We start from the raw sequence: 14204 nt of genomic DNA on the forward strand, positions 1-14204 counted from the left end.
ACTTCACCATCAATGGAAATGTTCAGTTTAATGTGAATTATAACACCAAGTAGGCTAATCTTAAGAAAGCTACAGAATTAACATTGCTATGGACGCAGTTCTTACCGTAGAATCTAACCGACTATTTTTTTTGGCAGAAGCATTAAAATCATTTTTAAATCATTTTTGAATCAATATTTTGTGCCAAATTATTGATTTATTTAAATAACATGTAATAAGCGGGATAATGTACAACGAGCGGGTCAGCAGGGTTAAAACCTGCATCACCATATTTTCACCTTTAAAAATCATTAATTGGTCTGTTCTTTAAATAGCAGTTGTCAATTCTGGTGTCGTTTCAATAAGACTTTAGTAAAAGTCATTCAGCCTTAAAATTCTGTTATAAAATAACATTACCTGTAAAACAGTGAAAATATCAGATGTTGTATATGAAAGTTTACTTATTTAAAACATTACCTGGTCTCCCAAGTATTTCGGTTTAGACTATGATATAGGTTGTACATGTTTTACTCGCTTTGATTCACTGTTGATTTGATTCTCTGCAGCCAGGCGATGCAGTTCAGTTCTAAGCTGATTTTTATTTTGTGAAACCTTAGTCAGGCATTACAAAGAAAATAGTTCACAGACAACATAATATAAATATGTTAAAGGACTGGTTCACAATTTTTGAAGTCTTAAAACAACAGTCAGGTACTCAAATGAACACTGAAACAGGTTTTTCTTGCTGTAATCATTCCTCCTGTTCATACTTACAATATAAGTGATGGGGGAAAAAATCCACAGTTCTCATTTTGAGCAAAGATTTATTTAAAAGTTAAAGATAATATGAGGATTCAGCCATCTTATTTAGTCAAATCAAGTGGATATCTTTCACAGTTACAGTTTTAGTAAACATTTCCCTCTTTGTGTCTCAACAGATGTGTTTTTCTGTTCAGCTGCAGTGGAAGGATCATAACAAAAAGAGTGAATTTGGCACTAAAAAGATAGTAACTATGAAAGATATTGAATTGATTAGACTAATTTGGATGGCTCAAGCTTCAAATTAGTTTAAAATAAACTTTTGAATACATTTTTGCACAGAGCTGTGGATTTTGTCCCCCATCATGTACATTGAAGGTGCATTATGAACAAATCTCTTAATGTCTAGTATGAACAGGATGAATGATTAAAGCAAGAAAAACACGTCAATGTGCATTTGGGGGCCTGACTGTTGTTTTAGGACACACTTAAAATACTGTGAACCTATCCTTTAAGTACAGTATTTTGTGACATTTTAAGTGCTTCAAGAGGTGGTTTTTAACCACGACAGCATCCTGAAAATGTGTCTCCTAATTTCTGGTAACTTCAGGCCATAAACAAGAGGGTTCAGAACTGGAGGAATCATGACAAACTCCAATGATAAAATCGCAGCAAAAAAAGGGTTTAGCTTTTCAACATTAATACGACTTAGGGCGATATCACAAAATGCAGTGATAGAATAACTAACAAATGAAATAGTGTGTGGCAAGCAGGTTTGGAGCACTTTGCTCTTGCATTCGGATGAGCTTTTCCTGCACACAAGCAAAATTCGAAAGTAAGTATACAACACATAGGTCAGCGGCAGAAAGACTGTAATTGTGGCGACAAACAATCCAGTAATGTTGTTGATGGAAGTGGTAACACATGACAGCTTAGCAATATTCCATATGGCACAGTACACTTTCAGGATCTCGTTGCCGCACAAAGGAAGCCTGATGGCCAAATACAGACATGTTCCAACAGTAAAGGCTGGGCAGATCCAAGCTAAGGCTGCCAAGACATAGGCTGCTCTAGGGGTCACCTTGTTGTGATAGTGTAAAGGATGACATACAGCAACATACCTATCGTATGCCATAATGGCCAGGATGGTCATTTCATTGGAAGCATATGTGTAAATAACATAGATCTGAGTGAAACAAGCAGGACGTGAGATCAAATGAGAGTCAGACAGAAGATCCATGAGGAATCTGGGGAAGAAACCAGTTGAACCATACAGAGAGTTGAAAGACAAACAAGCAATAAATATATACATGGGCTCATGCAGAGTTCTCTCCCGTGATATTATCAGTATTATAACAAGATTAGCAGTAACAATAAAGGCAAACAGTAGGAAGCACAGTACAAAGGCTGGATAGCGGTAATAGCCTATGTTCACATACAGGGTGAGGTCAAAGTGAGACATAAAAGTGTCATTTTCCATTTCACTCACTCAGGTTGAACAACGGATCATGTCATTGCTTCCATAAATCACTGATAATAGAATTATTTACAGATATTTTGTACCTGCCACCCTTAAGAGAGTCTTCCACGCATTTTGCTGGAGAGTCCCTCACTGTGAGTTCATAAGAGAAGTTTAAGGTTTTTATATTTTATGGTGGCATTGGCAAAAAAGGAAACTGGCTGACTTCATTGCCACTGAGACAGAAAAAGGCCCAGTGGAATAACACCGAGGTGGCGCTACATTTGCCGGGCAAAAGTTTACTCTCAGACAGTGAGCCATTGCTGCTGCCCGCGACGTCAGAGTTCTGTGTAGCAGGGCGCAACACCGCCACCACGGTTCATGGCTACATCCAGTCCTACCAGCCCGTACACTAGGCTGCTGCCATCCCCCCAGTATAATCTCATCACTTAGCTAAATAGTAGGGTTTGAAGGTTAAAATACAGGAAACTCAGTAACCAATGAAATCTGCTCCTGTATCGTTTCTCTCGCTGTGGTTTCTGTGGTTGCCATGGTCACATGGCGAGCTGTGGTGGTCAGTTGAAAAAGCTGAACCATCATAAACTCTGAATACAGCAGCAAAGAGTTGTGCACATTTATTAGAGCGGCAGCTGCCAGCGACCTTGGTGGCACGGCTACCTTCACGTTTACATTGAAAATTGGAGGGGGCTGCAGCAACCGTTTGTGGCCTGGAAGCACCTTTAATGCTTTATTACAAGATCACAAACTAACTAATATGAAGTGGACTCAGTCAAAAGTCATTTGTTGTTGGTAGGATAGGGGATGGGCAGACACACAACAACCCTGCCTGTTCAAATCCTCATTTATACATTTTAAACTGGTTCGATTTAGAAACATAAACTTCACTGCTGCCTTAAAAATGAGTTAACTAAATTTAAGTTGGATAATAAACCATTAACTGAGTTAATTCTAGATATCAATTTCAATAAACTTAAACATAAAGTTGGATCAACAACTGTTCAATCACACTGACAAACATTGCAGTCAGATTTTCATTTCTATTTTATCAGTTTGAAAAGATGCTTCTTCAGTTGCCACAAAGAAACTGTTGGAGCCACTTTGTACCAGAGTCAGTAAATATTCAACATGTGTGTCTGCTTCAAGTAAGTTTGTTAGAATATAAGTGAACATGAGACTGAATATGATACAGAGCTACATCAGGGTTTTTATTGTTTTCATTATTATGAAAAGAAACAACCATGACTTATCTTAACATATATTAAAGACACAGTAAGTTTCTATCATGTATGTTTTCTTCAAAACTACAAAAGGGTTGCAAAAAAGCAAAAAAGGGTTGCTAGAGAGTTTTAACTTGCAGACAATGCATGCTAGGAAGTGCTAATATACTGGTGTGTATTCCTCTTCAGAAACTTTGTTATTTCACATCAGAAAATATCAGATGAACTCATGTTTATAAGTTCTGAAATGGTCTGAAAATGAAAACTAGAAATATTAACTTGAATTAACGTGAAATTAATAAAACTTATATATTTACACTTATATATTTTATTTATATTAAGTTAATGACAGTTAAGATGGTTCATTTATGTCCACAAAACATTTTCTGTATTTGAGAATTAGTTTTTCATTTTATTAAATATTTTGAGACATTAAGCTTCTGGACATTTTTGTCAGATTATTTGGGAAACGTACGTTGTAATGGCCTATTCTAATTAAATTTGACCTCTATTCACCTTTATCTGTATTGTGAGTCAATAAAGATATAAGAATATTTGTTTTCAGCTTTAACACATTCTTCATAGGATCTGTAGACTAATGTGATTCAATAGTCTATGTACACAAAATCATAGTCAAACATTATGTTACAATGTGCTTCTATAACATTCTTAAAATGTGTCTCCTAATTTCTGGTAACTTCAGGCCATACACAAGAGGATTCGAAACTGGAGGAATTACAACAAACTCTAGTGACAGAAAAACAGCCATAAATGTGTTTATCTCCTCAGGATCATACCGGCTCAGGGCGATATCACAAAATATTGCGATGGAATAAATCACAAAAGAAATAACGTGTGGCAGACAGCTCTCTAATACTTTCCTTTTGAATTCTGCTGAGCTTTTCCAGCAAACGATTATTATTCGCAGATAGGTGTACAGGATGTAAAAAAGGGGAAGGAAAACTGTGGCTACAGTAATAAGCATACCTACAATATTGTTGACAGCTGTGGCAACACATGATAATTTTACAATTTTCCAGTTGGCACAAAACACTTTTTGTATCTCGTTGCCACATAAAGGAAGCCTCATGGACATGGAGTTACATACTGTAACAACAAAGGCCGAATAAATCCAAGCCATTGCTGCCAACTTAAAAACAGATCTACAGGTCATTTTTCTGTGGTAGTGTTAAGGATGACATACAGCAACATACCTATCGTATGCCATAATGGCCAGGATGGTAATTTCATTGGAAGCATATGTGTAAATAACATATATCTGAGTGTAACAAGCAGGACGTGAGATCAAATGAGAGTCAGACAGAAGATCCATGAGGAATCTGGGGAAGAAGCCAGTAGAACCGTACAGAGCGTTGACAGATAAACAAGCAATAAACATATACATGGGCTCATGCAGAGTTCTTTCTCGAGATATCACCAGCATTATGACGAGATTAGCAGAGACAATAAAACTGTAGAGCAGCAGGCAAAAGACAAAGGCTGGATAGCGGTAGTGTCCAATGTTCACAAACAATGTGAGATTGAAGTAAAAGGAAACAGTATTGTTGTCCATTTCACTCACACTGAAACAGTGACAAAGAAATCAGTATTTATGTCTTTGTTGTAATACGAACTCTCATTCCTGTCCACAGATATCAGTGGTCTGTGTAAAGGACTCTACACACTTTCACTATACTTACTATATGGTGGTCAATAATCTTCAGGTCTGTGCTACATTTTGCTCTCGGTTAGATCTGTAGACAAACCACCAGTGCAGGTAATGGGAGGAGATTTTTATGTTGTCTGACTCTGTACATGTCATCACAGTTTTTCTACTCTGGAGAATTATGATGCTAACATAATGATCTTAATAGTATGATAATTTATTACTTGCCCACAATGTGTCTTAAAAGTTCAAATATTATAATAGTAATAATAATAATAAAACTTTATTTTGGTGGCTTCCGCTTTGTTTTGGTATGGAGTAGATGTGTTTTTGTGGAGCGCCACTTCTACTTCACCTTTTATCTCACCCAAAAGCCATTCAATTTCCATTTCTACATGTCAGTTGTGGGTCATAACGTTCTAAATAAAATGACAAAACCAGGTAAAGGAAAGAGACAAGAAAAGGGTTCAAGAGAAGAAGATTCAGGTGATAACTTGACAAAGCTAGCAGGCATGGAAGAAGCTAATCTAACACTGTGAGTGTCCCCACTCAAGCTACCAATTAGGATGGCCTGGCCATCACCCGCCACCACGGTTCATGGCTACATCCAGTCCTACCAGCCCGCACATCAGGCTGCTGCTATCCCCCCAGTATACTCTCATCACATAGCTAAATAGAAGGGTTTGAAGGTTAAAATACAGGAAATGGTTAGCAATATTGCACAATTAATAAAGAAAGTTTTTCTAACAAGTATAATGAATGTTGTTTATTGTCCCAGACCAGATCATCAGATTTTGAAGTTGATGATTTTCTAATACAGTTTCTCGTCATTGATCTGTCTCATTCAGGAAACTCAGTAACCAATGAAATCTGCTCCTGTATTGTTTCTCTCGCTGTGGTTTCTGTGGTTGTCATGCTCACATGGCGAGCTGTGGTGGTCAGTTGAAAAAATTGAACCATCATAAACTCTGAATACAGCAGCAAAGAGTTATGCACATTTATTAGAGCGGCAGCCGCCAGCGACCTTGGTGGCACGGCTGCCTTCACGTTTACATTGAAAAATGGAGGCGGCGGCAGCAACTGTTTGCGGCCTGAAAGCAACTTTAATGCTTTATTACAAGATCACAAACTAACTAATATGAAGTGGACTCAGTCAAAAGTCATTTGTTGTTGGTAGGATAGGGGATGGGCAGACACACAACAACCCTGCCTGTTCAAATCCTCATTTATACATTTTAAACTGGTTCAATTTAGAAACATAAACTTCACTGCTGCCTTAAAAATGAGTTAACTAAATTTAAGTTGGATAATAAACCATCAACTGAGTTAATTCTAGATATCAATTTCAATAAACTTAAACATAAAGTTGGATCAACAACTGTTCCATCACACTGACAAACATTGTAGTCAGATTTTCATTTCTATTTTATCAGTTTGAAAAGATGCTTCTTCAGTTGCCACAAAGAAACTGTTGGAGCCACTTTGTACCAGAGTCAGTAAATATTCAACATGTGAGTCTGCTTTAAGTAAGTTTGTTAAAATATAAGTGAACACGAGACTGAATATGATACAGAGCTTCATCAGGGTTTTTATTGTTTTCATTATTATGAAAAGAAACAACCATGACTTATCTTAACATATATTAAAGACACAGTAAGTTTCTATCATGTATGTTTTCTTCAAAACTACAAAAGGGTTGCAAAAAAGGGTTGCTAGAGAGTTTTAACTCGCAGACAATGCATGCTGGGAAGTGCTAATATACTGTTGTGTGTATTTCTCTTCAGAAACTTTGTTATTTCACATCAGAAAACATCAGATGAACTCTTGTTTATAAGTTCTGAAATGGTCTGAAAATGAAAACTAGAAATATTAAGTTGAATTAACATGAAATTAATAAAAATTATATATTTATATTATATTATATTTAAAGATATAAGAATAGTTGTTTTCAGCTTTAACACATTCTTCATAGGATCTGTAGACTAATGTGATTCGATAGTCTGTGTACACAAAATCATAGTCAGACATTATGTCACGGTGTTCTTCTATAACATTCTTAAAATGTGTCTCCTAATTTCTGGTAACTTCAGGCCATACACAAGAGGATTCGAAACTGGAGGAATGACAACAAACTCTAGTGACAGAAAAACAGCCATAAATGTGTTTATCTCTTCAGGATCATACCGGCTCAGGGCGATATCACAAAATCCTGTGATGGAATATATCACAAAAGAAATAACGTGTGGCAGACAGCTCTCTAATACTTTCCCTTTGAATTCTGCTGAGCTTTTCCAGCAAACGATTATTATTCGCAGATAGGTGTACAGGATGTAAAAAAGGGGAAGGAAAACTGTGGCTATAGTTAAAAGCATACCTACAATATTGTTGACAACTGTGGCAACACATGATAATTTTACAATTTTCCAGTTGGCACAAAACACTTTTTGTATCTCGTTGCCACATAAAGGAAGCCTCATGGACATGGAGTTACATACTGTAACAACAAAGGCCGAATAAATCCAAGCCATTGCTGCCAACTTGAAAACAGATCTACAGGTCATTTTTCTGTGGTAGTGTAAAGGATGACATACAGCAACATACCTATCGTATGCCATAATGGCCAGGATGGTAATTTCATTGGAAGCATATGTGTAAATAACAAATATCTGAGTGTAACAAGCAGGAGGTGAGATCAAATGAGAGTCAGACAGAAGATCCATGAGGAATCTGGGGAAGAAGCCAGTAGAACCGTACAGAGCGTTGACAGATAAACAAGCAATGAACATATACATGGGCTCATGCAGAGTTCTTTCTCGAGATATCACCAGCATTATGACGAGATTAGCAGAGACAATAAAACTGTAGAGCAGGAGGCAAAAGACAAAGGCTGGATAGCGGTAGTGTCCAATGTTCACAAACAATGTGAGATTGAAGTAAAAGGAAACAGTATTGTTGTCCATTCCACTCACACTGAAACAGTGACAAAGAATTCAGTATTTATGTCTTTGTTGTTATATGAACTCTCATTCCTGTCCGGAGATATCAGTGGTCTGTGTAAAGGACTCTACACACTTTCACTATACTTACTATATGGTGGTCAATAATCTTCAGATCTGTGCTACATTCTGCTCTCGGTTAGATCTGTAGACAAACCACCAGTGCAGGTAATGGGAGATTTTTATGTTGTCTGACTCTGTACATGTCATCACAGTTTTTCTACTCTGGAGAATTATGATGCTAACATAATGATCTTAATAGTATGATAATTTGTTACTTGCCCACAATGTGTCTTAAAATTTCAAACATTATAATAGTAATAATAATAATTATAAAACTTTATTTTGGTGGCTTCCGGTTTGTTTTGGTATGGAGTAGATGTGTTTTCGTGGAGCGCCACTTCTACTTCACCTTTTATCTCACCCAAAAGCCATTCGATTTCTATTTCTAAATGTCAGGTGTGGGTCATAACGTTCTAAATAAAATGACAAAACCAGGTAAAAGAAAGAGACAAGAAAAGAGTTCCAGAGAAGAGGATTCAGGTGATAACTTGACAAAGCTAGCAGGCATGGGAGAAGCTAATCTAACACTGTGAGTGTCCCCACTCAAGCTACCAATGAGGATGGCCTGGCCATCACCCGCCACCACGGTTCATGGCTACATCCAGTCCTACCAGCCTGCACATCAAGCTGCTGCCATCCCCCCAGTATAATCTCATCACATAGCTAAATAGAAGGGTTTGAAGGTTAAAATACAGGAAATGGTTAGCAATATTGCACAATTACTAAAGAAAGTTTTTCTAACAAGTATAATAAATGTTGTTTATTGTCCCAGACCGGATCATCAGATTTTGAAGTTGATGTTGTTCTAATACAGTTTCTCGTCATTGATCTGTCTCATTCAGGAAACTCAGTAACTAATAAAATCTGCTCCTGTATCGTTTCTCTCGCTGTGGTTTCTGTGGTTGCCATGGTCACATGGCGAGTTGTGGTGGTCAGTTGAAAAAGTTGAACCATCATAAACTCTGAATACAGCAGCAAAGAGTTGTGCACATTTATGAGAGCGGCAGCCGCCAGCGACCTTGGTGGCACAGCTGCCTTCACGTTTACATTGAAAAATGGAGGCGGTAGCAGCAACTGTTTGCAGCCTGAAAGCAACTTTAATGCTTTATTACAAGATCACAAACTAACTAATATGAAGTGGACCCAGTGAAAAGTCATCTGTTGTTGGTAGGATAGAGGATGGGCAGACACACAACAACCCTGCCTGTTCAAATCCTCATTTATACATTTTAAACTGGTTCGATTTAGAAACATAAACTTCACTGCTGCCTCAAAAATGAGTTAACTAAATTTAAGTTGGATAATAAACCATCAACTGAGTTAATTCTAGATATCAATTTCAATAAACTTAAACATAAAGTTGGATCAACAACTGTTCCATCACACTGACAAACATTGTAGTCAGATTTTCATTTCTATTTTATCAGTTTGAAAAGATGCTTCTTCAGTTGCCACAAAGAAACTGTTGGAGCCACTTTGTACCAGAGTCAGTAAATATTCAACATGTGAGTCTGCTTTAAGTAAGTTTGTTAGAATATAAGTGAACACGAGACTGAATATGATACAGAGCTTCATCAGGGTTTTTATTGTTTTCATTATTATGAAAAGAAACAACCATGACTTATCTTAACATATATTAAAGACACAATAAGTTTCTATCATGTATGTTTTCTTCAAAACTACAAAAGGGTTGCAAAAAAGCAAAAAAGGGTTGCTAGAGAGTTTTAACTTGCAGACAATGCATGCTGGGAAGTGCTAATATACTGTTGTGTGTATTTCTCTTCAGAAACTTTGTTATTTCACATCAGAAAACATTAGATGAACTCTTGTTTATAAGTTCTGAAATGGTCTGAAAATGAAAACTAGAAATATTAAGTTGAATTAACATGAAATTAATAAAAATTATATATTTATATTATATTATATTTAAAGATATAAGAATAGTTGTTTTCAGCTTTAACACATTCTTCATAGGATCTGTAGACTAATGTGATTCAATAGTCTGTGTACACAAAATCATAGTCAAACATTATGTCACGGTGTGCTTCTATAACATTCTTAAAATGTGTCTCCTAATTTCTGGTAACTTCAGGCCATACACAAGAGGATTCGAAACTGGAGGAATGACAACAAACTCTAGTGACAGAAAAACAGCCATAAATGTGTTTATCTCTTCAGGATCATACCGGCTCAGGGCAATATCACAAAATCCTGTGATGGAATATATCACAAAAGAAATAACGTGTGGCAGACAGCTCTCTAATACTTTCCCTTTGAATTCTGCTGAGCTTTTCCAGCAAACGATTATTATTCGCAGATAGGTGTACAGGATGTAAAAAAGGGGAAGGAAAACTGTGGCTATAGTTAAAAGCATACCTACAATATTGTTGACAACTGTGGCAACACATGATAATTTTACGATGTTCCAGTTGGCACAAAACACTTTTTGTATCTTGTTGCCACATAAAGGAAGCCTGACGGACATAGAATTAAATACTATAACAACAAAGGCCGAATAAATCCAAGCCATCGCTGCCAACTTGAAAACAGTTTTAGAGGTCATTTTTCTGTGGTAGTGTAAAGGATGACATACAGCGACATACCTATCATATGCCATAATGCCCAGGATGATAATTTCATTGGAAGCATATGTGTAAATAACATATATCTGAATGAAACAAGCAGGACGTGAGATCAAATGAGAGTCAGACAGAAGATCCATGAGGAATCTGGGGAAGAAGCCAGTAGAACCGTACAGAGCGTTGACAGATAAACAAGCAATAAACATATACATGGGCTCATGCAGAGTTCTTTCTCGAGATATCACCAGCATTATGACGAGATTAGCAGAGACAATAAAACTGTAGAGCAGGAGGCAAAAGACAAAGGCTGGATAGCAGTAGTGTCCGATGTTCACAAACATGGTGAGGTTGAAGTAAAAGGAAACAGTACTGTTGTCCATTTCACTCACACTGAAACAGTGACAAAGAATTCAGTATTTATGTCTTTGTTGTAATACGAACTCTCATTCCTGTCCACAGATATCGGTGGTCTGTGTAAAGGACTCTACACACTTTCACTATACTTACTATATGGTGGTCAATAATCTTCAGGTCTGTGCTACATTTTGCTCTCATGTAGATCTGTAGACAAACCACCAGTGCAGGTAATGGGAGGAGATTTTTATGTTGTCTGACTCTGTACATGTCATCACAGTTTTTCTACTCTGGAGAATTATGATGCTAACATAATGATCTTAATAGTATGATAATGTGTTACTTGCCCACAATGTGTCTTAAAAGTTCAAATATTATAATAGTAATAATAATAATAAAACTTTATTTTGGTGGCTTCCGGTTTGTTTTGGTATGGAGTGGATGTGTTTTCGTGGAGCGCCACTTCTACTTCACCTTTTATCTCACCCAAAAGCCATTCAATTTCCATTTCTACATGTCAGTTGTGGGTTATAACGTTCTAAATAAAATGACAAAACCAGGTAAAGGAAAGAGACAAGAAAAGAGTTCCAGAGAAGAAGATTCAGGAGATAACTTGACAAAGCTAGCAGACATGGGAGAAGCTAATCTAACACTGTGAGTGTCCCCACTCAAGCTACCAATGAGGATGGCCTGGCCATCACCCGCCACCACGGTTCATGGCTACATCCAGTCCTACCAGCCCGCACATCAGGCTGCTGCTATCCCCCCAGTATAATCTCATCACTTAGCTAAATAGAAGGGTTTGAAGGTTAAAATACAGGAAATGGTTAGCAATATTGCACAATTAATAAAGAAAGTTTTTCTAACAAGTATAATAAATGTTGTTTATTGTCCCAGACCAGATTATCAGATTTTGAAGTTGATGATTTTCTAATACAGTTTCTCGTCATTGATCTGTCTCATTCAGGAAACTCAGTAACCAATGAAATCTGCTCCTGTATCGTTTCTCTCGCTGTGGTTTCTGTGGTTGTCATGCTCACATGGCGAGTTGTGGTGGTCAGTTGAAAAAGTTGAACCATCATAAACTCTGAATACAGCAGCAAAGAGCTGTGCACATTTATGAGAGCGGCAGCTGCCAGCGACCTTGGTGGCACGGCTGCCTTCGCGTTTACATTGAAAAATGGCGGCGGCGGCGGCAGCAACTGTTTGCGGCCTGAAAGCAACTTTAATGCTTTATTACAAGATCATAAACTAACTAATATGAAGTGGACCCAGTGAAAAGTCATTTGTTGCTGGTAGGATAGGGGATGGGCAGACACACAACAACCCTGCCTGTTCAAATCCTCATTTATACATTTTTAACTGGTTCAATTTAGAAACATAAGCTTCACTGCTGCCTTAAAAATGAGTTAACTGAATTTATGTTGGATAATAAACCATCAACTGAGTTAATTCTAGATATCAATTTCAATAAACTTAAACATAAAGTTGAATCAACAACTGTTCAATTACACTGACAAACATTGCAGTCAGATTTTCATTTCTATTTTATCAGTTTGAAAAGATGCTTCTTCAGTTGCCACAAAAAAACTGTTGGAGCCACTTTGTACCAGAGTCAGTAAATATTCAACATGTGAGTCTGCTTTAACCCTCCTGTTATGTTCATTTGTCAGGAACAGCAATGGTGTTCCCGGGTCAATTTGACCCAGTGCATGTTTAATTATCCAAAAGATGTCTGAAACCAAAAAAATCCTAACAAGCAGTGTGAATATTTCATTACTAACTCCATTACTAACTATTCTATCAATATTTAGTGCAATGGTGTTCCTTACCTCTAACAGGTAATGGTTCAATTAGGATAATTCACTCGTTTTTCATTTAAAAAATGCATGTTCAAACTTTTTTTTAAATGTTTCACCACTTTATTGCTTTTGAAAGACCAACATATGAAACACAATAGTTTTACATAACATTGATAATGACATATCATGACATAACTAGTGGGCCCTGGCACTGTCTTGATTATGTTTTCTGCAGACAGTTTTGCCTGACGCATATTTGGGGATGAAGACCACTGTAATTCACCATTTTTTGACATGAATGTCTTGCTTGGAGGAATAGGAATAGCAATTCCCCCATCTGGGTCAAAATCAGAATCATTAGAATCAGAATTTAGCTTAAGATGGTCTTCATCTTCAGACACATCCTCCTCCATTTCACTGTCATGATCAATGATGACTTCCAGAGCCTCCTGGACTGTCATCCTTTTGCTTCTGCTGCTCATTTTGTAAAGGTTTGCCTGACAGAGTGTAATGTTGGTAGGACTCCCATGCAGAGAATCTTTTATATGTTTTGCCCCTCCCCTGTTGAGTGTCCACTGAATGTGGGTGGAGTTTTCCCGCAAGAACATAAATGGTTCTCGTCAAATATCATAACACCTGAAACTGTGTGTGTGTGTGTGTGTGTGTGTGTGTGTGTGTGTGAGTGATTGGGATGAAATATGTCTCACAGTTGCAAAGAAAAAAATAGTCTGACATTTCTGACACCCTTTTACCTCCAGTTTGACTGCTGGGTCAAATTGACCCGAACAGTATCTATGTGATATAAACATGCAGGGGGTGGTTGCAAATATGTGAGATGAACCATTTTCATATTATATGTTGAGTACACTAATTAAGGCAAGCAGAAGAAGTTTCATACTGAAAAAATACTTTTAACTATTTTTCCTAGATCTTCAAACTTTAAAACGGGTCAATTTGACCCAGAACATAACAGGAGGGTTAAGTAAATTTGTTAGAATATAAGTGAACACCAGACTGAATATGATACAGAGCTTCATCAGGGTTTTTATTGTTTTCATTATTATGAAAAGAAACAACATGTTTTGCCCTTCCCCTGTTGAGTGTCCACTGAATGTGGGTGGAGTTTTCCCGCGAGAACATAAATGGTTCTCGTCAAATATCATAACACCTGCACCTGTGTGTGTGTGTGTGCCTGTGCTCTGTGTGTGCACTGTGTGTGTGTGTGTGCTCTGTGTGTGTGTGTGTGTGTGTGTGTGTGTGTGTGTGTGTGTGTGTGTGTGTTTGTGTGTGTGTGTGTGTGTGTGTG

At 37.3% G+C, this 14204-nt stretch overlaps 4 protein-coding genes across 4 annotated transcripts; all 4 read right to left on the bottom strand.

Moving 5' to 3' along the window:
- Positions 1–1282: 1282 nt before the first annotated feature.
- On the bottom strand, positions 1283–2218 carry LOC137193023 (olfactory receptor 1M1-like). Its single transcript, XM_067604183.1, has one exon. It carries the CDS (start codon positions 2216–2218, stop codon positions 1283–1285), a length of 936 nt encoding a protein of 311 aa, XP_067460284.1.
- Positions 2219–4093: 1875 nt separating this feature from the next.
- Positions 4094–5008, bottom strand: LOC137192105 (olfactory receptor 10J4-like). The gene is given in 1 exon segment (XM_067602625.1): positions 4094–5008. A coding segment is annotated over 1 exon segment (915 nt).
- Positions 5009–7146: 2138 nt separating this feature from the next.
- Positions 7147–8061, bottom strand: LOC137192106 (olfactory receptor 10J4-like). Its single transcript, XM_067602626.1, has one exon. It carries the CDS (start codon positions 8059–8061, stop codon positions 7147–7149), a length of 915 nt encoding a protein of 304 aa, XP_067458727.1.
- A 2146-nt stretch (positions 8062–10207) lies between these two features.
- On the bottom strand, positions 10208–11122 carry LOC137192107 (olfactory receptor 10J4-like). The gene has a single exon (XM_067602627.1). It carries the CDS (start codon positions 11120–11122, stop codon positions 10208–10210), a length of 915 nt encoding a protein of 304 aa, XP_067458728.1.
- Positions 11123–14204: the final 3082 nt, after the last annotated feature.

Source organism: Thunnus thynnus, chromosome 11 (assembly GCF_963924715.1).
Source record: "Thunnus thynnus chromosome 11, fThuThy2.1, whole genome shotgun sequence".
NCBI classification, from domain to species: domain Eukaryota; kingdom Metazoa; phylum Chordata; class Actinopteri; order Scombriformes; family Scombridae; genus Thunnus; species Thunnus thynnus.